We start from the raw sequence: 23391 nt of genomic DNA on the forward strand, positions 1-23391 counted from the left end.
TCTATCAGAAGTTCTCTCAGTCAGACGCAACTCTTGTGCTTCTAGACTGCATTGCAACTCTTCTATTCTCATGGTTTCCAGATCTTTAGAATATTTAATAGATACAACAATATAATCAAATTGAGGAGTAAGTGACCTTAATACCTTTTCTATGATTACTTGTTCAGAAAGGGTTTATTCACAAGCCTTCATCTTATTAGTGATCAAAATCACTCTAGAGAGATACTCAGAAACCTTCTCATTGTTCTTCATATTGAGATTCTCATATTGCTTTCTCAGGGATTGAAGCTTCACCTTCTTCACTAATGCGTCACCACCGTAACACCTGACCAGTATATCCCACGCCTCCTTAGATGTCATAGCATCAGAAATCTTCTCAAACACATTCACATCCACACACTGATGGATGAAGAACAACGCCTTTTGATCTCTCTTGTTCGTTTCTCTCATCGCTTCTCTCTGTGCTTCCGTTGCATTCGCTGCAACCGGAACATATCCTTCAGTGATAAGATCTATAACATCTTGAGCACCAAATAATACACGCATTTGAATCATCCATCTATTCCAGTTTTTACCATCAAGAACTGGAAGTTTGGTATTCAAGTTGCTTCCACTCATCTTTAAACTTGTGCAGAAAAATAGATTTCACTCACACTCACACAGTGTTTCCCAAACCCACAAACAACCAAGAAAAATGTGATTCAACACAACTTTGTTTTCCAAAAACAAAATCAATCACACAGTCACACAAACTCACGGTCACTCGTGTTTCCCTGTGTTTGGAACCGGAGCTCTAGATACCAATTGTTGGTGTACAAGAATAAAAAATGATGACAAAGAGAATAAACGAAAAGAATAACGGCACAAAAGAGATGAGAGAATAAAGTTATGTATATTCTACTTGCTTGTGTTGATAATAAATGATTGCTACTACAAGACTATTTATACAAAAGAAAATCTTGCCACGTAAGCCCTAAAAGAGTAAACTTAATGAACAAGTCTAAAGGTACACATAGTACAATACTAAGAAATACTAAAGTACCCTTACTAACTAAATAGCTAAGATAACAGGACTCAGAAGGTAGAACTTCTGGTCAACACTATCTTCTGAGTAACCATCAGAAGATCAACCCACATCAGAACTTCTAATGCTTAGAACTTCTGATGCTCATCTTCTGAATATGAATTACTCTTCAATATGTTTCAAATTAATAAGGAGTACTAGACTTGATTGAATTAATTAATTGTTCACATGCAATTATTCTTTTTTTTTTTTTAGAATTTTCTTTCATCAGAAGAATTGCACTCTTAAGATTACAGACAAATTAACCAATGCATGATGTAGATTACTAGATGGTTGAAACCAATAATTAAGATACTTAGATTAGTCAATCATTCTATGTATACACACAAAAGTTGCCATTTTCATTTTCACATTAAAATGCATCATTAATTTTCTTTATAGTTTTTTTCTTGTAAACACATATGAACTTATCTACTCACACATGAATTTATCTATTTTTTCAGATGACTTTTGGTGAATCTGATTCCCCGATGCTTCCAGCCAAGGCGGAGCCACCTTCGATTGTACTTGAAAGTACATCCCATGAAAAGACGGATTACGACCCTGAACCACTTGCACGATGGGCTTTTGCTTTGTTTGGAGTTGTGATCATGTTCTTCATTGGATTGATATGTTGGATGGTTTGGTGGCATTTGACTCGTGAGCCACGAGTGGTACCAATGTTGGCTATCGAGGAGGAGATGGCTGTGGCGCAAGAAGAGGAGTCGGATGCAGAGATTATTGCGTAGATATATAGTAGGTATTTTTTAAGTTCAAGTTTAAACATTTGTAAAAACAAATCAAACTTTTACCAGAAACTTTTATAAATATGAATTTAGGTGTGTTTCTATGAAGGAAATAATAAACTAATCATATGTTAATTAATTACTTATCATCACATCTATAAATACATTTATCTAAACCTCTCTTTCCCTCATTACAAACTTTTATCATTAATTTGCTAAGTGTTTTTTACCTGGCAAAATCACATGTCAAAATCAATATTTTCTTGTAGTGTTTTATATCATTTTAATATGAGTGTGCGTGCGTGCATGTGCGCACGTGTATTTGTGTGTGTCGTGTATATAAATTTAATATTATTTTAATATGAGATAAACCCTATGATTTTACGCTTCGATTTTACGTTTCGATTTTACCTATGCAAAATAAGTCAAGTTAGAAACACGATTCTGACAACCTTAGTTTATCTACCTCTTGTAAATTGCTTCTGCCTAGCATTCCTCTAGCTTTTCAACTAATGTTATTATTTATAATATTGCAGATGACTTTCTGTGAATTGTTTATAATATTGCAGATGACTTTATGTGAATCTGGCTCTCCGTTGTATGCGTTAAGCAAGCCACTTTCCACTGGATTCGGATAGACATATATGAGTGATTCCGACTTCGGTTCAAAGCCAATTGCATGGGCATGGTGGGCTTTGAGTATATTCGTAGTCATTATACTTTTTCCAAGGAGTAAAATGTTATTTGATTTGGTGGCATTTATCTCACCAGCCACTTGTGGTTCCCTTGTCAGCTTCAGAGACCGAAATTATTGTCATGCATGAGGAGAGCCTGTAGGAGAGCGCGTAGCCTAGACTGTTTAATTTCATATAATTGTTTAAGAATAAAGCAAAACTTTATATATAAATATTTATATATGTGTAATGTTTGGTTTTTATTGGAAGAGTTCTTAATTATGTTCATAAAAAAAAGACTAAATCAATCATAACCCACCTCGATAAAAACAAGGTACAGGCATCCTTCGATAACAAAGACGGAGAAAGTTATTTTCCTTTTAAGAGTATGAGATAGGTTAAGATCGATCCAATTACTTAAAAGCTTTGACACAACTTTGACAATTTTCTAATTTTTGTATTCATATCACCACTAGGGAGCCACCTGTGGCTGGTGAGTCAAACACCACCAGGGCCGGCCCTGTGCATGTGCAGGAAGTGTTACAGCATAGGGCCTCAAATTTTGAGAGGCCCCAAATTTTTAAAAGTACAATTTTTTTTTCATAAATATTTATCGAAATAAATAAAATGTTATAATAAAAATCCAATAAATAAAAAAATGCTATAATAAAAATTCAATACATACAAAAATTAAGATAAATCAAAACTCAAAATAATTATAATTAAACATATTATTGATTAGTACTTAAATGTAATTTTTATGTGTCTTTTTTAATTATTATAATTGTATTTATATTTAAAAGTTTGGCCCATTTTTAAAATTAGAACGGGACATCTGCATTGATTGGGCCGGCCCTGAACACCACCAAGTCAAATAACATGTAACCCCTAGGGTAACAAGTATAATAACTAGGGATACACCCAAGGCCCACCATACCCATACAATTGGCTTGGCGCCCAAGTCGGAATCAGTCATATCTGTCTGTCCGAATCCAGTGAAAAATGGCTTGCTTAAGGCAGAAGGCAGCGGAGGGTCAAATTCACGGAGAGCCATCTGTAATATTATAAACAATAATATTAGTTAGAAAGTTAGAGGAATGCTATGTTGGTTGCTAGAAATAAAAGCTTTAAGAGATAACAAAACTACACTAAATACAGTGCCGAATCTTGGTGGCCCCAAAGGGGCCACTGCACCCCTCACAAAAACAATTTTTTTTCTTTCTAATAGTATACACTAACTAGCCTAGTAGTCCACCAATAATAATTATTAGTTTTACAAATATCTGCAACTTTTTATATAATACGACACAAATGAGTGATAAAAGGGGTGGCAAAACAGGCCGGGGCCCGCCGGGCCGCACGCGCACCCGCCAAAAAATGGCGGGTTGGGTTGGGATTTTAGGCTCGCCGCTCGCCAAAGTCCGCCCCGCCAAAACCCGTCGCCCGCCAACGCCCGCTCCTCCTCCAAAATTCACTCTTTTTTAGTTAATTCTAGTAATTGCAATTATTGATGGTTTATTTTATACATTTATTTATAAATATATGTAATATTTTTTTGAGTAAATTTGTTAAAAAATTACTTTTATAAATAAAAATAAAAATAGGCGGGTAAGCCCCCGCCCGCCAACCCGCCATCTTGGCGGGGTGGACATGACTTTTATGTCCATTTTACTTGGCGGGCATGCCCGCCCCGCTCATTTTTTGACGGACATAAGGCGGGGCGGGCGATCCGTTTTGCCACCCCTGGATAAAAGTACTTGTTTTATCGTTTCTATTTAATATATGTATATTATTATATAACTATTATTATTACTATTGATAAATTCTTTTATATTAAATATCTTAAAACAATGAAAAACATCTTTCATGAACTAAAGTAAAGTGTATTGCAATTTCACACACACACATATATATATATATATATATATATATATATATATATATATATATATATATATATATATATATATATATATATATATATATATATATATATATATATATATATATATATATATACACACTAACAATTTATAACTATAAATTTGTTAAATAAATATTTATATATTTATTAATTTAGACTAATATAGGTTCATATTGGAAAATTTTATAGAAATTGGATTATTTACTCTGATTTATTTTGTAATTAAAAAATATTTAAATTAATAAAAATATGTATTAAACTGATTAGTTAATTTTTATACATAAAAATATATATATATATATATATATATATATATATATATATATATATATATATATGTGTTTGATTTTTGTTATAAAAATATGTATTAAACTGATTAGTTAATTTTTATACATAAAAATATGTGTTTGATTTTTGTTATAAAAATATGTATTCAAGTGATTGTTTTGTTAAATTATTTTATAAAATTCTATATAAGTTTAGAAAATAATATATATATATATATATATATATATATATATATATATATATATATATATATATATATATATATATATATATATATATATATATATATATATATATATATATATATATATATATATATATATATATATATATATATATATATATATATATATATATATATATATATATATATATATATATATATATATATATATATATATATATAGCACCCCTTAATATTTTAGGCAAACCCCTTATATTTTAGGCCAGATCGCCATTGACTACATAGATATCTCCCTTTTTTTTTTTGAAAAGGCAAAAAAAAATATATTAACAGCAGCACAGCATAAGAGATGGTGTGAAGAACCAATGCAAGTTACAAACATACACAATTAAGAACACCACCAACAATCAAACATCCAAATTCTAGCCCACCAGAACAAACAGACTGAACTCCCCTAAAACTGAATTACAAATCAGGACACAAGCAAAACAGCACCAAGATTAATTCTAAACTTCTATTAAACTACTCTGCTAAAACAACAACAGATGCACAGCAGACCAATTCATGGATACTATAATTTCAAACATGCACAATATTCAGTTACACTTGGAAGCACAAAAAAATTATGAAAGAAAAACTAACCTTGAAGAATGGAAAGTGTGATTTGAAAATGATATTCAGTTATTTCAATATTATCTTGGAGTCTATTATCTGCTACTAATGTTTATAGAATGAAGGTGGATTGATTATGAAGGTAAGATGTTCATCAAATATGTTAGATATCTACATATATAAATAAAAACATGACACCATAAAATGTCATATTGTTTTACTTGACCCTGGTGACTTACTTATAGAATAGACACAAGTCACAATATGTCTATTTTTCAAAATAGCTTATTTATCTCATGTTAAAATAATATTAAATTTATATATACGACAGACACAAATACACGCGCGCACATGCACGCACGCACAAAATCAATAGAATGAAGATGAAACTCAAACAAAGTCAGTAGAATTTTACACTATTTAGAGAACAACAAGAGCAAGGGATGAAAAATGGAGCAAGTGAAATTACAATCACCGAAGTATGGACAACAATACTGATAGCAGAATTATAATAACAAGAAAGAGAAGATTTCAGTTTAACACAACTTTGACAACTTTGTATTCATATCATTGTTCAAGAATAAAGCAAAACTTTAATTTATATATTTATTTATATTGGGTTGTTTCGCCTTTGATATCTCTTCTAGTTGTTGTCTATGCCATTGTTCCTATCAATCAAGCATATGTTGATTTTAAGATGAAGACACAAAACTGTATTTTAAGCTCAGAACATTTCACTCAAATTGGCTTTGGACATGAACATAGAAAACTTTAGTTGATTAAGCTAATAACCTAGTATTGAACATGGAGAATCATTGATAAACCTTGATATATATTGATATAGTCATAAAACCTAAACTTTCCTAATCTTGAGACTCTAAAGTAAATAAGGGTTCAGATAGAGAAAAAATCAGTCATAAACTTTGGGAAAGAACTGATATGTTATAAAGCATAGCAGAAAAATTGGTCATAATTTGTTCTATAATCCATTTTATTCTACAAAAAATTTTAGCGACATTCTTAATTTTTAATCACTACTTTGTTAATTCCTCTACAAAAAACCACTACTTTTTTAATTTTAAATTTCAGTAAAATAATTCATCTTATTTTTTGATACGTATGAGTTTTTTATTTTATTTTAATAACCTAAATTATATGATTGTAAAGGTTGAATAAGTGATTCTCTTCTTTAAAAAAAAAGTTGAAATTATTGAATGTTCTATAATTTAAGAATTGAAATTTGCTTACTTTAAATTAAAATTTGTAATACACATTATTTTAAAAAAATAGAAAAAGGCTTGTAATACAAATTTCAATTTAAATATTTCTATTCTTAAATTATAGAAATTGAATAATTCCATTTTCTTTATCCGATTTAATAAAATTTTATTATTACCAAAGTTAAATTTTAAGTTAATGATTGAAAAATATTAGAATTGTTGTAGATATAGTTCAAAATTTTCAAAAGTGCAAGAGATGTTCAAAATAAAATTAGGTTTATGATAAAAAAAAATGTAACATGTAACTTAAATTGAAATATTGTTTCACACATAATAAGGAAAGATTTGAATTAATAACAATTTTTGTATATAAATTTAGCCACCTCTAGATTCTAAAATGATTCTTCAACTTAAATGTCTATATAACAAAACATTAAATAAGTTTTATAAGAAAATTATCAATCACTTTGTGAGACTACGTATCTGTCACCTGAAAAATATGTAAAATGATAAAGTTCCTATTCTAAAGCAGCACTACTTTGGTCATAACTTCAAATTGATATACAATCTTGAAGCCTGGTGTTATAAAATTGATAAATTAATAACATAGTTGTGTATAAAGGAATATTTATTCAACCTTCATGTTGGAGATGCATGTGGTTCACTTGGGATGCATGGTCTCCAAACTGTTTCATTCCCGACATCCATAAGCGCAATACCCTTTGCTGCTAAACCGGCCCTAACTTCATCACTCTTGGCAAAATCCTTATTAATCCTAGCTTGTCTTCTTTCTTCAATCAGACGTAGCACTTCGTCTTCGGTCAAATCGCCTCTCTTCAACGCCTTATCTTTCAACTGCTGCAGAACCTAATGAACAAATCAAAATCATCAAAAGATTAGTCATTTCTAAAGACTATGCACGAAAGATGAAAGATAAGATCGTTTAAACAAATGTGTCACCTCGGCATAGGACAAAGACGATAATAATCCTAGTACACTCAAAACTTTATTTACTTCTTTCTCAACTTCCAATAGAGATTGAACCAATTGCAATTCTGCTGTTTTCTGCAAGACAAAATACACAGTATATTTCGGAAATTACCAACACGCATGTAAGAACCAGGCATACTAACACTGGCACCGAGTAAAATACCTCGAGCATCTTCAAAGAATAGTTCACGAATTTCAAGGCTTCTTGGAGAGCGCTGGTTAGTATTACCGGTGTCTGCAAATCATCCGACATTTTTGTTTGAAACTCGACATTTAACTTCTTAATACACTCCTTGGAAGCATCATCAATTTGAGACACTTTTTCTTTCTTCTCAGTATCCACTTGTAGAAACGGTGATAAAGCGCCTCTACAATCTTCAAGAGTCTAACGACCAAATAACAAAATCCTTGAAGTTAGTTAAGAAGAACATCATAAAGGCCAGAAACAATTTCTCTAGTGACATCAATAAAGCATTTAAATATTGTAACGAATTCGTAGCTTTCAATATTTAATGTAATAGATAAATTCAAATCATATTAGAATAGAATAGTATTGGACTTAATCCAGTAATGTAGTGTTGGGCTCTGGCCCACTAACCTTCTAAACAGAATTCAGTTAGAGTGTAACTGAATCTGTTGGGCCTTATCTTATTTAAGGAAAGCTGTAACCATTTCCAAAGAAATAATCAGAATACGGGCAGAGTCGACGACACGGAATTTCTGAAACAGATTACTAAGAACTTCTCACCTGAAATATATAATAAACAGCATCAGACGAAGTCTCCAATTGTGTGATGGAGTAATTTAGCGGAGATCTGTAATGAGCACTAATCAAGAAATGTCTCAAAGCAAGTGGATGGTAACGCTCGGTGATCTGCAAGAAACAAAATCAAAAGATATGAATAATGTTTCCTTTACAAGATCTACACCGTGTAAAATAAACCTATAAAAATCTGAAAATAAAGAAACTATTATAAAACATGAAAAGTGAACCAAAAAAAAGTTGATCAAGGCCTAACCTGCCGAATTGTGAAAAAATTGCCTAAGGATTTTGACATCTTATCGTTGTTATTAGTCACATGGCCGTTGTGCAACCAATAACTGATGCAACTCTCTTTGTCAACAGCGCAGCTTTGTGCAATCTCATTTTCATGATGAGGGAAGATCAAATCAATTCCACCTCCATGAATATCAAATTTATGAGATAAATAACAAGCACTCATTGCACTGCATTCAATGTGCCATCCAGGCCTTCCAGGACCCCAAGGACTGTCCCAACTCGGCTCACCTGGCTTAGCAGCCTGCAATCATTATTAAGAAATGAGACATAACAAATGTAACTGAAAACATGTTAAAAGAATTGGTAAGGAGGATTCAAGCACCTTCCACAATGCAAAATCAGCTGGGTGGCGCTTTCTTGAGTCAACAGCCACTCGTTCTCCCGCTCTGTTATATTCTAATTTTTGCCCTGACAACATGCCATAATTTGGGAATTTTTCAACAGAATAAAAAACATCTCCTTCAACCACGTAAGCATAGTCATTGTGGATAATCTGCAGAGAATCTAATGATTAACCTCCGCACAAATACTTAATTAATTCATTTGAACAAAAGGAAAACATACTATACTAGAACAAAAACAACTGACAGAAAATCTAACTAACATAAAACACTTCATGGAAAAGAAGTGATGGAATGTAACTAACTTAAAACATCATGCAAAACTGTCAACATTGGCATTCCATTACAAATTTGAAATGAAAGTGATGCAACAAAAAATATTTCCACTTCAGCGAATTATTCCTCTAAAACGTAAGCAAAAGTCAGCAATCCAAGTAGCTGAGTTAAACCTGAGTTATCATGTCCTTAATCTCAGCAATATGGTCAGACACGCGAGGCTCCTTAGATGGTCTCTCACACAGGAGATCAGACATATCAACATTATATTCATCGCAAAAGCGGTTGCTTAATGCCAAAGGATCCTCACCAGTCTCGTTTGCTCGCTTAATTATCTGCAGCAATGTTGATATTAGCAATTTTCAGTAAGCACAAAATAATCATATTAGAAACTCAGGTAAAATAGCACCAAATCAGCATCAATGTTTCAAGGACAAATGAAGTACAATATGTAACATTAATTGACAGATGAGTGTATTAAGCAGGAACACTGACATTGCTATGAATTGGCTCCTTGTTCAAATTAAAGTTCAAAAGAATCACCTAAGTCTGAAGTACATAATAGTAATAATAATATGATGAAGAAGATCTCAATAACAACAACAAAACAAAAACAACAAAAACAGCTCAAGAGAAAAAGAAGCCACTAAATTGAACTCTAGCATTTGAACAAATATCACAAAGGATGAAAAAAGTTCTAGCATATAAGAGACGAAACCTCACAGCATTTCCAAATTTAATTGATAATATGAAAACATTGGGAGCGAAAACAAAAAGTTTTGAGAGCAGCTGAAAACCCTATGAAATTCAATCATCCATCGAGCATTTCGGAAAAAATTCAACCAATCCGGTTGTCAAAGATCACAAGATTGGACGACAATTGGATTAAAGATCCAAATTTCCACATATCCTAATTTTTCACCTTGTCATCAACATCTGTGAAATTCCGCACGTATGTCACCTCATATCCCAAATGTTTAAGGTACCTGCATGTGTTCATGTTAAGCACAAATATCTAGTATAAAATAAGTAAAAATAAAAAAGGGGAAATAGTGTAACAACAATAACAAAATAACAAAATTAAATAATAGTATCAGGACAAAAAGCCTCAACCCGAATTCTTCCTGTAGTTGAAAAATCAACACTGGATCAAGCAGATCTAGCAAAACCCGAAATAGGATACACTTTAAAGATTGAAACGTTGCAAAGGAAAAAAGAAAGAGATTGGGTAATGATACCTGTATAGGATATCAAAAGAAACGGAGGCACGTGCATGACCGAGATGACTGTAGTCATAGGCGGTAATTCCACAGACATACATGGAAACCTTGCCTGGCTCTTTCGTGGCGAAGATCTCCTTCTCATTGGTCATGGTATTGTAAATCCTCAACTCAACTCGTTCCTCTGCCATGGCCACTGTCTAATGAAATCCCTTCCCTAAAAAAACCAAACTTTTAAGTGCCCTAAAACGAAAGGTTTGAATTTCAAATTACTGCCACAACCACAAACACGATATGGCAAACAAATCATAAGGCACCAACGCACTCTCCTTCCTTTCTTACCTTATATGTGAAAGACAGAAAACCCTTAGCAGCAAACTACCCCAAATCCAGCAAATTGTTAACAATTTCAAAAAGAATCTGCATCAAATCAAACCACAAAATTACAATGCCACTCCCAATAATTCTTAGCTTAGTCAAATAAAGACGAGAACGATCACTGACAGTTAAATTAGGGTTAGGATTTGGAGTAGCGCTCGCTGCTTATAATCAGAAAAATCAATATGCAAATCGCGGGAAACAGAAAATTAATGTGGGTAGCATTAATATATATACGTTTCTAGTTGTGTTCTCGAGCCGGACCGGGTCCTTTTACGCGTATAAACCCGGTTCGTGTCACCTCATGTTAAAAAATATTAATATAAGGTGGATTCTTAAGCAAAAATATTTTATTTATTTTTATTAATAAAAATATTATATTTATTATAAGGATTTAAAATATTCATTGTTTTGCCAAAATATATATTTATGGAAAAAAAATATGCACCGAACCAATCAAATCCTACTTTTAATAGCAACCACGTTGATTTGGCTTTGGCTAATATGCATAAGGATTTTCCTTATGCACCATGCATAAGCCTACATAAGTCATTGGATCATGTTTTTAACCCAGTATTGAGTATTGAGTATTGAGTATTGAGCGGTGAGTATTAAGTATTGAGTAATAACAATTGATGTCTAGAATTTGATCCAATGATCCAAGGATCCATAATAATCTATGCACGGTGCATAGATTTTTATCTATGCACGGTAACTGCACCCGTTGATTTATGCAGGTCTATATTGATTCACATCCCTATTTTGTTGACTTTATTTTTTGAAAAATAAAATATATAATTAACAAAATATATATAAAAATAATAAAAATAATCTTATTTAAATTCAAGACAATAAGAGCTTTATAAATAAAATTTGAGTTGTTTGATAATATTTATAATTTTTCAATTTTACAAATAATTTAAACTAATAACCGTTTCATATATATTTATGAAAATATTTTCTTTGTCCAAATTTAATATAATGTTTGATGTAAAATATTTATGAGTAAAAGTACTGCTTTTAATTCATATTTTTAAAAATAATAAAATATTATATATATATATATATATATATATATATTACACAAAAATGGATTCAAATTAAACTAAAATACTACTATATTATTATATTACTAAAAGATATTAAATATTTTATAAAATATTTAGCAATATAAATAATATTATGATATGAATAATTTTAGCAAACAAAATTAACAAATTTTATAATCCTTCATCCTAGTTTAATAATGCACAATAATTACGATAATTAATATTGACACGTGAATGAATAATTTTTTAAATTAGATAAAATAAAGTAATAAGAGAAGAATTATAAAAATATATCTTGGTGAGAAGAACTAAAAAATAATTTATAATAATATAATAATATAAATAGTGGTAATTGAGATTCGAAGATATATAGATAGGTACAAGTAAATGTTCTAAAAAAAAGTTATAAAATTACTTTCTAACTGTTCTAGTAGACTTTAAAAGTTTCTTAAGTTATATTTTTATTTTAATTAAAAAAAACTTTTTTATAAGGAATTTTTTTAAATATTGTTTGACTCTATTTTTCCTTTTAAGTATAAGATAAAACAACTTAAAGTTCGGCCCAATAATACTAGGAATTTGCGTACATAAATATTTTATCTAAATTCGAACACAATAAATAATAATAGCTTCTGCTTTTATTTTCATAAAAGGCAATGTAAATTAGCAAAATATAGTTAATATATGAACAATTTGCGTAGGCCAATGTAGTATCCATTTAGACTTTAACTTAGTTGTGATGCACGTCACAAATTAGAAACAGATATCGTATTTTATACTGTCATCCAATAAAAAAATTATAAATATGCCATATTATTAAAATTCTTTTAAATAAAAAAATAATTTAATTGGAATTCTTAAAATTGATAATTTAAAAAAAAATTGTATATAAAAATAAATTAATTTAAATAATTAAATACAATTATAAATTTAATAAGAAATTGGGAGGAAACCTTGTATTTTGTTTTAATATATTAAAGATTATTTTATTTTCATCTTTTTCAATATCACCTATCTAATTGTGTCAACAACAAAAAAATCATCTGTCTAGTTTAAATTTTATATTCAAAAAAATTTCCTCTTTTAATCTATACCGTTAAAGGAGTTTGGATAAAATAAAATAGTGAAAATATGTTGAAATAAAAAAACAAAATATCTGGATTATATTATCCAACCAAAACACTCTCTCTGCTGAAGTTGATTTCATTGCCATGGAGCTCTGTACTCGAACCTTAACAAATTCTCTCCTTTTCAACCCTTCTTTCTCTCTTTCTTCAAATTCTCTTCTTCTTCGTTTCAACACTTCTCTTAAACCCTTCAAATTCAACCTCTCATCTTTCACTTCTCACATTCAACAACCCTCTCTCCATCATCACACTTCTTCCCCTTTCACTGTCTCAGCTTCTTCCTCCTCTTCATCTTCTTCAACCTCAGTTGACTTCGAAAGAGACCGTCTTCCTGCTGAATTGAAGGTCACACAAACAGAGGAAGCTAATTCCAGAGTATGTGTAAATGTAAACTTTTTCAACTATCATTATTTAACTGCAAATGAATATAAATATATATTTCTGCATATTCTGCAGGTTAGATTGCATGTGGAGGTGCCACCATTGGTGTGCAAGGAATGTTACGAAATGGTTCTAGTTGAGTTTAGGAAGCAGGCAAAGGTGTTATTGGTTTATGCTTACTTTATGTTTACACAATCATATAATATATCTTACCATTATTACCCTACACAAGTTTACTATTTCACCATCTTTTCACAAGTTATAGTAGTATGATCTAATTTAAAATTGTTTTATATAATCAGGTACCTGGATTTCGTCATGGATCCGAGGTCCCGGAAAATCTTCTCGTTGGTTATGTGGGGAGAAGAAATGTTCGAAAGGCTACAATTGAAGCTATATTGAGGACCACACTTTCACATGCTGTATCATCGGTATGTTGCAATCTGGTTCCGGTTTTTCTTGTTTTTGTGATGTCCATACATTATCTAGTAATGTTAGCCTTTTTAGACAATTTTGGGTTCAGAGTGCTTTTTTGCGATTATACCCGGGAATGATTCCTTGATATTCGTTGAGAAACTGCTACCTAACAGCCATATTCATCATATTATTCTGATCTCACACTTGAACATCTCATAATCGATGTTGTTTTATAGGTTACTGGAAGGGCTTTGCAGGATTCTGTAGGTATAGTCACTAAATTTTCTGAGATGGAGGAAACATATTCTTCTCTCGGATTTCTTAGGTAATGTATATGTTACGGTTTGAAATGCATTTTCTATGACACTCATTTCTTCCCCCTTTTCTAAGTCTGCTATACCAAAAGTACCTTCTTTCATAAAATCAAAGAAAAAGAAGGTTTCTAGAAAGAATGCTCTTATTATCAGCCGATTACTTCTGCATGCAGATTATCTTTGTTAGTCTCACTTATTTCATATTTCCAGATACGAAGTCATGGTTGATGTTGCACCAGAAATTAAATGGATTTCTGATGATGCATACAAAAATGTGAAGGTTGTTGTTGAGATAGACAGTGATATAGATGCTCACATAGCATCTGAACGAGAATTTAAAAGGCGTTACAAGTCTACCGGTGTACTGAAAGTTGTTACTGATAGAGGGCTACAGGTGATTGAATTTAATTTGCATTAGTCAACTAACAGAAAGTTGTTTTCTGTTACTTTTTTATCGTGATTACTTTCTAAAATTTCATTTCAAACCTTAAAGAGTCATTTTATTCGGAACGTTTTGAAGTTCTACCAAACAAAAGTTCAGAACCTATCCATGTTTCCTCATGTATGTTTTGTATTTAGTTGCTGGCTCGAAGAAAAATGTTTTTCCGCATGAATCCCATTTCCTTTTTTACGTATGTAATTTTATGCCATCTTGATAGTGTATGAGTAGATATCACATTGGCTAGCTGAAATTTTCCAGTTGCTACAAGATACCTTTTTCGTGTTTCAGGTTGGTGATGTTGCTGTACTTGACATCTCAGCAACAACCATTGATAAGGATGAAACAAATATCAAAAGTATTCCGTCAGCTGAAACTAAAGGTCTGGTGATGTGCTTGAAATATGTTGATTAACTGATTTGTGACAGCAGTTCTTTTGAAGTGATATATCATGATCTTTTTTTCATTAAACCTTATACTACGTATGCAGGATATAATTTCGATACCGAGGATGGTAACCTATTAGTACCGGGTTTCCTTGATTCTATTATTGGAATTAGCCGAGGGGAAACAAAGTCATTTCCCCTTGTTTTTCCAGAAACTTGGAAGCAAGAAAATCTCCAGGGTGTCCATGCTCAGTTTACAGTAAGTTTCTAACGCCGAATCAAAATATTAATTGTTTTAGGAACACAAGCCGGCATAGTAGTTTTTTCGTTTGGCTATATAGTTTGTGGATGTTTGTTATCGTATTATTTTCTTGTACCTTTAAAGTGTATGTATGAGCGCTTGCGTGACAATTATTCTTCAACGCATCAACTAATTAAGCTTCTCTTTCATTTCTAACAGGTTGTGTGCACAGAACTTTTTTACAGAGATTTACCAGAGCTGAATGATTCTATTGCTGATAAACTTATCTCTGGCTGCACCACAGTGGAACAGGTAGTTTTCTCCCTCAAGTGCAATTATCATTGTAAAGTGTAAGCTAAAAAATTGTATTGTTTGAATTGAGATTAAAATTCTCCAACATGAATTTCCAGGTTAAGGAATTACTGTTACAGAGATGTCAAGAGATAGAACAAACAGCTAGGGAACAAGCAACTGATAATGCTATATTAGAACAGATTTCTAAGGTAACATTACATCATTAAGTAACATTATTAGATTGAATCTGTCTTGTCTTCTAGATTAGAATGTACCTTGCAACATCTTTTCATTATGTGTGCTTCTTTTATAATTTTAGGGATATATTCGTATAATTTCTGCAACTTTGTTAGATTAGTCAATTTCTGTAATTTTTTCGCTTAATATTCATATTGTCATTTCAGATGGTAGAAGTTGATATACCTCGATCCTTGTTTGAGGAACAAGGTAGACAGTTTTATGGAGCCAACCTATTAGAAATGCAGGTATTGATTCAAGTAGCAACATTTTTGGGCCAATCAGGAAACTTCGATAGTTCGACTAAAGCAATTTTTGCATCAGTTTATGATTTGAAATGAGAAAAGGAAAAAGAAAACTTTCTCGGGTGAGCATATACATTTAATTACTAGTTCTTATTTGGAAAATTGTAATGATGCAGACAAAAGTAAAACTAACTGAGCAGCAGCTGGCTTCTCTATCAAGTCCAAAGGCTGTGAACGAGTATCTTGAGCATCATAAGGAAAATATAACAAATTTGATCAAACAGAGCCTGGCAGTAGGTGACATATATAGGCGTGAAAATATGGAGGTATGCATGTCGGATTAAGATATGTTTTATAGAAATATTTACTAGGTTCAACTTTGTCAAAATATGTTATAAGTGTATTTAGCAAAATATTTGGCTTATTAGACTGATTTGTGGCTATATGTTCTCTAGATCCCTATTGAAGACATCGTCAAAGAGGTTGAGAATTCTGTTGCTGAATTCAAACGTTCACAACAAGAGTATGATGAGGAACGAGTAAAGGATCAGGTTTGCATTTTACTTTTTTAATTTGCTCCCGGTTATTTTGTTTTATTAGTTTTTTGTTTCGACTTCTTATTCATTGCATTTATGCATATTCAAATTAATTTTATTATGAACGGTCTTTAAAATGAATCTCCGTAGGGATAAACACTTCCAACTTGCATGTTAGGTTGATTAACAAAAGTAAGTGCATTATGCAGACAGTGGTAGATTTAGGTTAGGTTGCATTTTTCATTTTCAAAAAGGAAATTTGTGTTTTGAAATTCTTTCTTTCCTAATTTAAAGATTGATTGATATCTTCTGTACAAATTTTCCTGAAGGTTCAAGAAATACTAGAAGGAGCTAAGGTGCTTGAATGGTTGAGAGAAAATGCAGACATTCAGTATATAACAATATGAGAGGCGGGCACCAGCCAAAACGAATTAGGAAAGTGAAATTGCGGATCCATTTAAAAGAGTCTTCTTTCGGCTGATGTAAGTTACGAGGAAATAAACTATTCTTGATTGAATTTTGTAGAAAGAACTAAAGAATAAAATTATGTGTTACTACTGATGATAAATCTTTTCCATTGAAAGTAGAAAGCAATAACAAAAAACAGTAGCAAATAGTACAGTAAGTCCTACAAAGAGCTGCATCTCCACCCTTTCCATGCTAGAAAGAAATTTCATAATCTATTTAAAACTCAGTTCTTTCCAACAGCTTTGAAAAACACCGATATATTACTCGTTTCATGTATGCTTAAAATGTCAATGTCAATCCCGAAAGGGAAATAAGCAATGTGATATTCAAGGATCTCTGTACTCACTACTAAATATACTCAGCAGTTTTAAAAGAGTGGCCTCAGAAAGATTCTTTATCAATCTCCACCATTTGTACACCAATTGATGCATGCTTGATAGAATGTACATAGTGATTGTTATGTCTAGATTAGTTGTCTTTCTTGTAATATCTGTCCAAGTTTTGTGTAAAGAGCTAGCTGGTCCTCAAAACCAAGGTCCCTCATTATCTACAAGATAAATATAAAATGAAATGATTATTGGCCTATGTAGCACTGACACTTACGATTAAAAGTGTGTCTGGTGTCCGATACATGTAATTTTCGCTCAAGTTCTTCCATTTTAAAAATAGTTCGAGTGTCAATGTGTCAGTGTCTGTGTGAGTGTTTCATAAATCACGACAAAACATTTAACTTGTTTGGTCTCTAGGAAATGTCCTGAGTGAAACATACCCTTCTGTTTGACCTATATCTATGCAATATGGAACTGAAAGAAAAAGTAACAGATGGAAACAAAATCTTCACATTTTCACATGATTGAAAACTATAGAATAAATTGCTTAAACAAACAAGCTCACCTGCTCCAAAAGCACATCAATGGAATAGTCATGGGGGACAACAAATGACTGGTGGTAAATGTAAACAAAAACAGCCATCACCATCTGGAAACGATGAATAACACATTATAAAACACAACAGTCAGTCACAACAACAGCACAAAATCTTGTATATTGCATGTATCATACTCATAGCAAGAAATTGAAGGTTCTTTTTTATGAACATGTTCTAAGCATTGAAATGAAGGTGTCACAATGACCTGAAAAATAAATATATCTATGTGCAAACCTGGCAGTCCATTCTGTCAGTAAATCCACCATGTCCAGGTATACTGTCACCAAAGTCCTGGATTCGTTGGAAGAGATTAATAATACATGGCTCAAAATAAACCCTACTGTAAAGATCAAGAGCTTACCTTGATTTTAAAAGCTCTTTTGAAACCGCTAGCAAAGAATCCTCCGAACGGTGCGATGATGGACGCAAATAGTCCTAGCCATAAGGCATGCCACTGTACTGGCAAAACTGCTATTTCTTTCTCAGGTATCTATAAAATGTTGCAGAATGAAAAAAAATTATCTTTAAAGTCATGAAGTTATTATAAACATTGAAATATGAATGCTAATCACATCAACATAAAGATTCCTCACTTACCCCATGAGGAACAAGTCCTGGCATTGGAATGTAATCTGGCTTAAAAATTGTATCAGGGTCACACTCAAGCCAACCAGTTGATAAATCCTGAATTTATTGCACCAAACGATCAACAAACAAACATGTCTCTTAATCTAACATGACTCCACTTAACCAAGATTCTTACCTTCCTCGGACATGTTAGCCACTGAAACCGACCCAAAAAGTTGGCAAACTGCACAAACAATGCTAAATCAGTTACTTACAAGTCTGTTATTGCAATTTCCTATCAAACAGTTTCCTTTACTAATCGATTCTCACCGTAAATGCAGCAATCATAGTCGCAACAGACGCTCCAATAAAACCTTCCCATGTTTTCTTCGGAGACAACTTGATTAAAGGTGTCTTCCCGAAGAAGAAACCAAAGAAATACGCAGCAACATCATTCATAGCAATAAGAAGTGCAGGGAAAAGAAACCTTCAATACAATAGTAACATGTTATGAAAACATGAAGAAAGAACAAAGTTAACAGTAAAAGAACAAATTAGTATGTATCAGAAGTAACATTACCAGAAAATTCCTTGAAATATATTAGCTACCATGAATGCAGACTGTGTAAACACAATGATAAGTATCATATGTGTCCATGCATACTGTCCAAATTGATACTTGTAGTATCTCTTCTTTAATGAAAGAATAAACCATACAAAACCTGAAATCAGAAATCATACATGAAAATATTTACTCATAAATCAATTTATCATAGAACAAAACAAAAACCAGACACTAGTACTAACCTGCAATATATAAGAAGTAACAGATAACCATTTGATACTTGATGAGTTTACTGACAAGTCTATAGAAAAATTTATCTGATGTGACAGTATTCACAAGGTGCTGACTGAGGATACGGCCGTATACGTATAGCATCGCCGTGAAGAAAAAATGCCTGGAAAATTCGTTGTGTTCATAATCTAATCTTCTTTTTTTTCCCCGCAAATTAAACATCACAAATGAACTAAATTTGGAATTGTAATGCCGTGCTTACCAGTTCAAGAGCTTAAACTTCGGGAGACGCTTATCTTGATTCGCTATTCTCAGTAGATTGAAGAGCTCGCTAGCCATAAAAATTTGGATAACAACCATCATTGCCCAGATGTAAAGATGACCCATGTATATGATAAGTGCGACAGATGCTAGCATCCATAGAGACGAATACGCGCGAATCCACATTGATTTGTATTTATATTTATCGTTCGCAAGTAAAAGGATTCCATTTGATTTGTTTATATCAGGAAGAATCTGATAAAAAAAAAAATAAAAAGAAGAAACCGAATCATCAAAAAACGAGTTATTATTAATATATTCGGTATATGGATCATATAAACGAACCTCATTTAAACGTCTTCTTTGTCGAAAATTTGGAGTTTTCGGCGAAGTACATGTATGATCCGCATTGGAATCTTTCATTGTTGAAGAGATGGGGTATAGTTGAATTTTCTCCCTGTGCTCAAAAAGAAATCAAATGGATCTTAATGTAAAAAAGGTTATACATAGTTGGAGAAATTGGTAGCTGGTTAGGAGAATGTAGAGATGGAAAATGAGAAAAATGATGAATGAAGGTTGAAGATGAGGTTGTGTAATTGGATGCTATGTTTGAGGAAAAGTAACGAGAATAACAGAAAACATACATGATGAGAGATAGACAAGTAACTACGAGAGTTACGTTAAAGTTTTCATTGACCAATCAATGCCCCTCACTTCACTCAAACTTTAATAATCATATATACTTGTTCTACTTAATGTCTATTTGGATGTCTTAAAAAAATTAATATTAATAAGCTTTTTGATTATGTCTTAAGATCTAATTTTATTTTAATATTCTATTCAATTTACTAATTATGAAATCTTTATTAATAGATTTTCTTATAGTTTTTTTTGGTCTTTCTCTACCTTTAATTGTTTCACTCCTTTTTATCTGATATACTCTCTTTACAACAAAATTTATTGTTTTTCTCTCTACATGTCCAAACTACTTAAGCCTATTTTTCACAATTTTTTCTACTTTAAGTGTTATCCCAATATTCTCTTGAATAATGTCATTTATAATTTTATTTTGTCTAGTATTACTACACATCCAAGATAATATCCTCATCTCTTATACACTTATTTTATTTTCATGCTGATTTTTAACCGTCCAACATCTTGTCTTATATAACATCGTAGGTCTTACCACTATCTAATAAAAAATTTCCTTCAACTTCAGTGGTACTTTTGTGTCAAAAAAAAATCTTGAAGCCCTCCTTCACCCAACTTGAATTTGATGGTTTGCACCTCATTATATTTTCTATCGTTTTATATTATATATTCAAAATATTTAAACCTTGGACTTGCAAGATGATACATGCTTCAACTTTCTCCTATAGATTAGAATTGCTTCTTTTTTGCTAAATTTACATATCATATAGTTTGTCTTACTTCTGTTTAGAAGAAACTCATGTATTTCTAAGACTCGTCTCTAAATCTTCAACATCTCAGTTAAATCCTCTTTCGACTCTCTAAAAAGGAATATATTATCTGCAAAATTTAAATAAAAAGGTAGAGGTTTAGGAATGAACCTTTGATGAAATTATATTGTAATGGAGAAATGGACAGTCCCTCCACTATGTATTTGTATACTAGTCGATATCCCTTCATATATATTTTAGATAGTTTGAATATAAGCAATTTTAACTATTTTTTCTCTAGAACTTTTTATAAAATTTTGAATAGCTCAAATAAAGTTGTTTCTATTAAATTGTGTTAAATCATTAAGGCTTTGTTTGCGAGTTTGGAGAGAAAGGGAGGGGAGGGCTTTGAAAAATATGAAGAATTAGGTGAAAAGAATAAAAAGATTTTGGGTAAGAGGGTTTTGGAGGATTTGAGTTTATTCATAACACCAAAAACCTCATAAAATGGGGAACTCAAAAATTGTATTGAAGGAGGGTTTTAGAGGGCTTACATAAAATATCCAAATATCTTTTAGGTTGTTATAGTATTCTGAAATTTAAAAATTTAGTAATAATAATGATTCTTTTATCATTCTAAACAAAATCATTTTTTTTTAAATGTCAAATATTTTTCTATATTTTTTTAAAATTCCATTGTCGGAAGCCTTCCCCTCCCCTCCCCTCCAAACTCGCAAACAAAATCTAGAAAAATAAGAATTTTCAATGTGATATGTGTAAAAAAAAAAAAGACACATTTAGAGCATCAATATTAGTTATATTTAATCGTGTCTACACTTTTTCAAAAGCAACTGTGTCAGAGGTACATGGATATTTGGTATGCATACATGAGAGATATACATGGATATTTGGTATGCATACATGAGAGATAGAGAAGTAACTACGAGAGTTACGATAAGTACATGAATAAACACTAATAACAAAATGAAAGTGTAAAAGACAATTAAAAAACTGTATTGAGGTTCTTCCCCTAAATGATTTAGAGAAATGTAACTTCAGTCTCCTTCTTTTTTTATGTTTTATAAACTTTCACTTGTAGTGGAGTCCACTTTAAGCCAAACAAACAAATTCTTGTGTTCCCCCTAAAACAGCTACTATGAAAAATATCTTTCGTAAAACAACATTACCTTAGGCTCCTTGTTAACCATGGTAACATTTTGGGCGTTTTTTTTTTTTTGTATTTACTAAATGACATTTCACTACGGTCATTGTTAAAATCCGTAGTGAAATGTATTAGAAGTTACACGATTCGAATCTTAGCTCCTCCAATTTTTCATTTTATTGTTACAAAATCATATTGTTCTTGTATATCACAATGTTATGCTGCTTCTTACTGTGCCAAGAAACTAAACAATTTCCAAACAAGTGACAGGTACCACTAGTGTTTTTCCTATCCGACTTGCATCTCGTAAAATCAGAATCATAAAAAACCTATTAAGCTACATGAAAGTTTGATATTCCACTTCTTTTTCACATAACTTGAACTAACATCAAATATGGTTTTTGTTTCATTAACTCAACAAATTGACTTAAAACACAATAACCATACTCAAATGCAAACAATTTAATTATGCATGCAAAAACAAATGGATTAAAAAAAATTAATCCAAAGATGTACAATTAAAGAGAAGACTCAATAAACACTAATAAAGAAACAAAAGCGTAAAAGACAAGCAACAAAATTGTATTGGCGTTCTCCCCCTAAATGTATTTGATACATGAAACTTCAAATAAAACCACCGGACCAGGACCTCTTACAACCTACTTTCACATAGAAACAATTTTCCATCTATGGCAGCTTGATCCGGTCGGATTTTTTCATTTGAAAGTGTCAAAGGATGGTGAAAATGCTTTACTTGGTCTAAAACATTTTCAAATGATTCTAAAACCACCACAAAAGGCGGAACTCTTACAGTAAACTAATTGTTGATTTAATTAAGCATTTTAAGAATGCATGAGTTCTAACTTTTTAGCCCTCCCCACATTGCGTTGAGCAACATAAAAAGCTTGTATTTCATAGTCGCAATCTTCGCCAAATTAGCCTCCTGGTCGGAAAGAGAGCTAGCGAGCTTTAAGCAAAGCATTTTTCACCTCATAGAGAGAGAGGTAGAAGTTTCCTTTGCTTCATGCATGTACCAGCTTTGTTGAAGCTTCGGGTCACAGATGTTTTCCGCCATCAGTTGCTTCTCAGCACGATGCCAAATTGGCTAGTTTGCCCATTTCTTCATCCAGAACGGGCCCATAAAGTTCAGCCAAAAAAGCGTTATCC

At 31.7% G+C, this 23391-nt stretch overlaps 3 protein-coding genes across 3 annotated transcripts; 1 reads left to right on the forward strand and 2 right to left on the reverse strand.

Annotated features, from left to right (window-relative positions):
* Positions 1-7248: 7248 nt before the first annotated feature.
* On the reverse strand, positions 7249-11157 carry LOC131637262 (cysteine--tRNA ligase 2, cytoplasmic-like). Its single transcript, XM_058907844.1, has 11 exons — positions 11103-11157; positions 10941-11018; positions 10617-10815; positions 10301-10364; positions 9552-9713; positions 9084-9254; positions 8721-9002; positions 8450-8575; positions 7865-8086; positions 7672-7776; positions 7249-7578 (listed from the first exon to the last, which is right to left on the reverse strand). Exons 3-11 carry the CDS (start codon positions 10787-10789, stop codon positions 7351-7353), a joined length of 1533 nt encoding a protein of 510 aa, XP_058763827.1. The 5' UTR covers positions 10790-10815; positions 10941-11018; positions 11103-11157; the 3' UTR covers positions 7249-7350.
* A 2013-nt stretch (positions 11158-13170) lies between these two features.
* On the forward strand, positions 13171-17210 carry LOC131637293 (trigger factor-like protein TIG, Chloroplastic; the record flags this gene model as incomplete). The annotated part of the gene is made up of 13 exons (XM_058907876.1): positions 13171-13527; positions 13609-13692; positions 13836-13964; positions 14187-14275; positions 14475-14658; positions 14995-15085; positions 15194-15348; positions 15550-15642; positions 15741-15833; positions 16029-16109; positions 16283-16432; positions 16562-16657; positions 16972-17210. Coding segments are annotated over 13 exons (1680 nt in total), but the record flags the coding sequence as incomplete, so codon positions are not given.
* A 150-nt stretch (positions 17211-17360) lies between these two features.
* Positions 17361-20265, reverse strand: LOC131637264 (phosphatidate cytidylyltransferase 1-like). The gene is made up of 11 exons (XM_058907845.1): positions 20008-20265; positions 19664-19917; positions 19413-19564; positions 19186-19327; positions 18936-19092; positions 18802-18849; positions 18636-18722; positions 18400-18528; positions 18273-18329; positions 18005-18088; positions 17361-17657 (listed from the first exon to the last, which is right to left on the reverse strand). The coding sequence occupies exons 1-11, from the start codon at positions 20083-20085 to the stop codon at positions 17574-17576; spliced, it is 1272 nt and encodes a 423-aa protein (XP_058763828.1). The 5' UTR covers positions 20086-20265; the 3' UTR covers positions 17361-17573.
* Between the last annotated feature and the right edge of the window lie 3126 nt (positions 20266-23391).

The sequence above is a fragment of the Vicia villosa genome, unplaced genomic scaffold (assembly GCF_029867415.1).
Source record: "Vicia villosa cultivar HV-30 ecotype Madison, WI unplaced genomic scaffold, Vvil1.0 ctg.001961F_1_1, whole genome shotgun sequence".
NCBI lineage: Eukaryota > Viridiplantae > Streptophyta > Magnoliopsida > Fabales > Fabaceae > Vicia > Vicia villosa.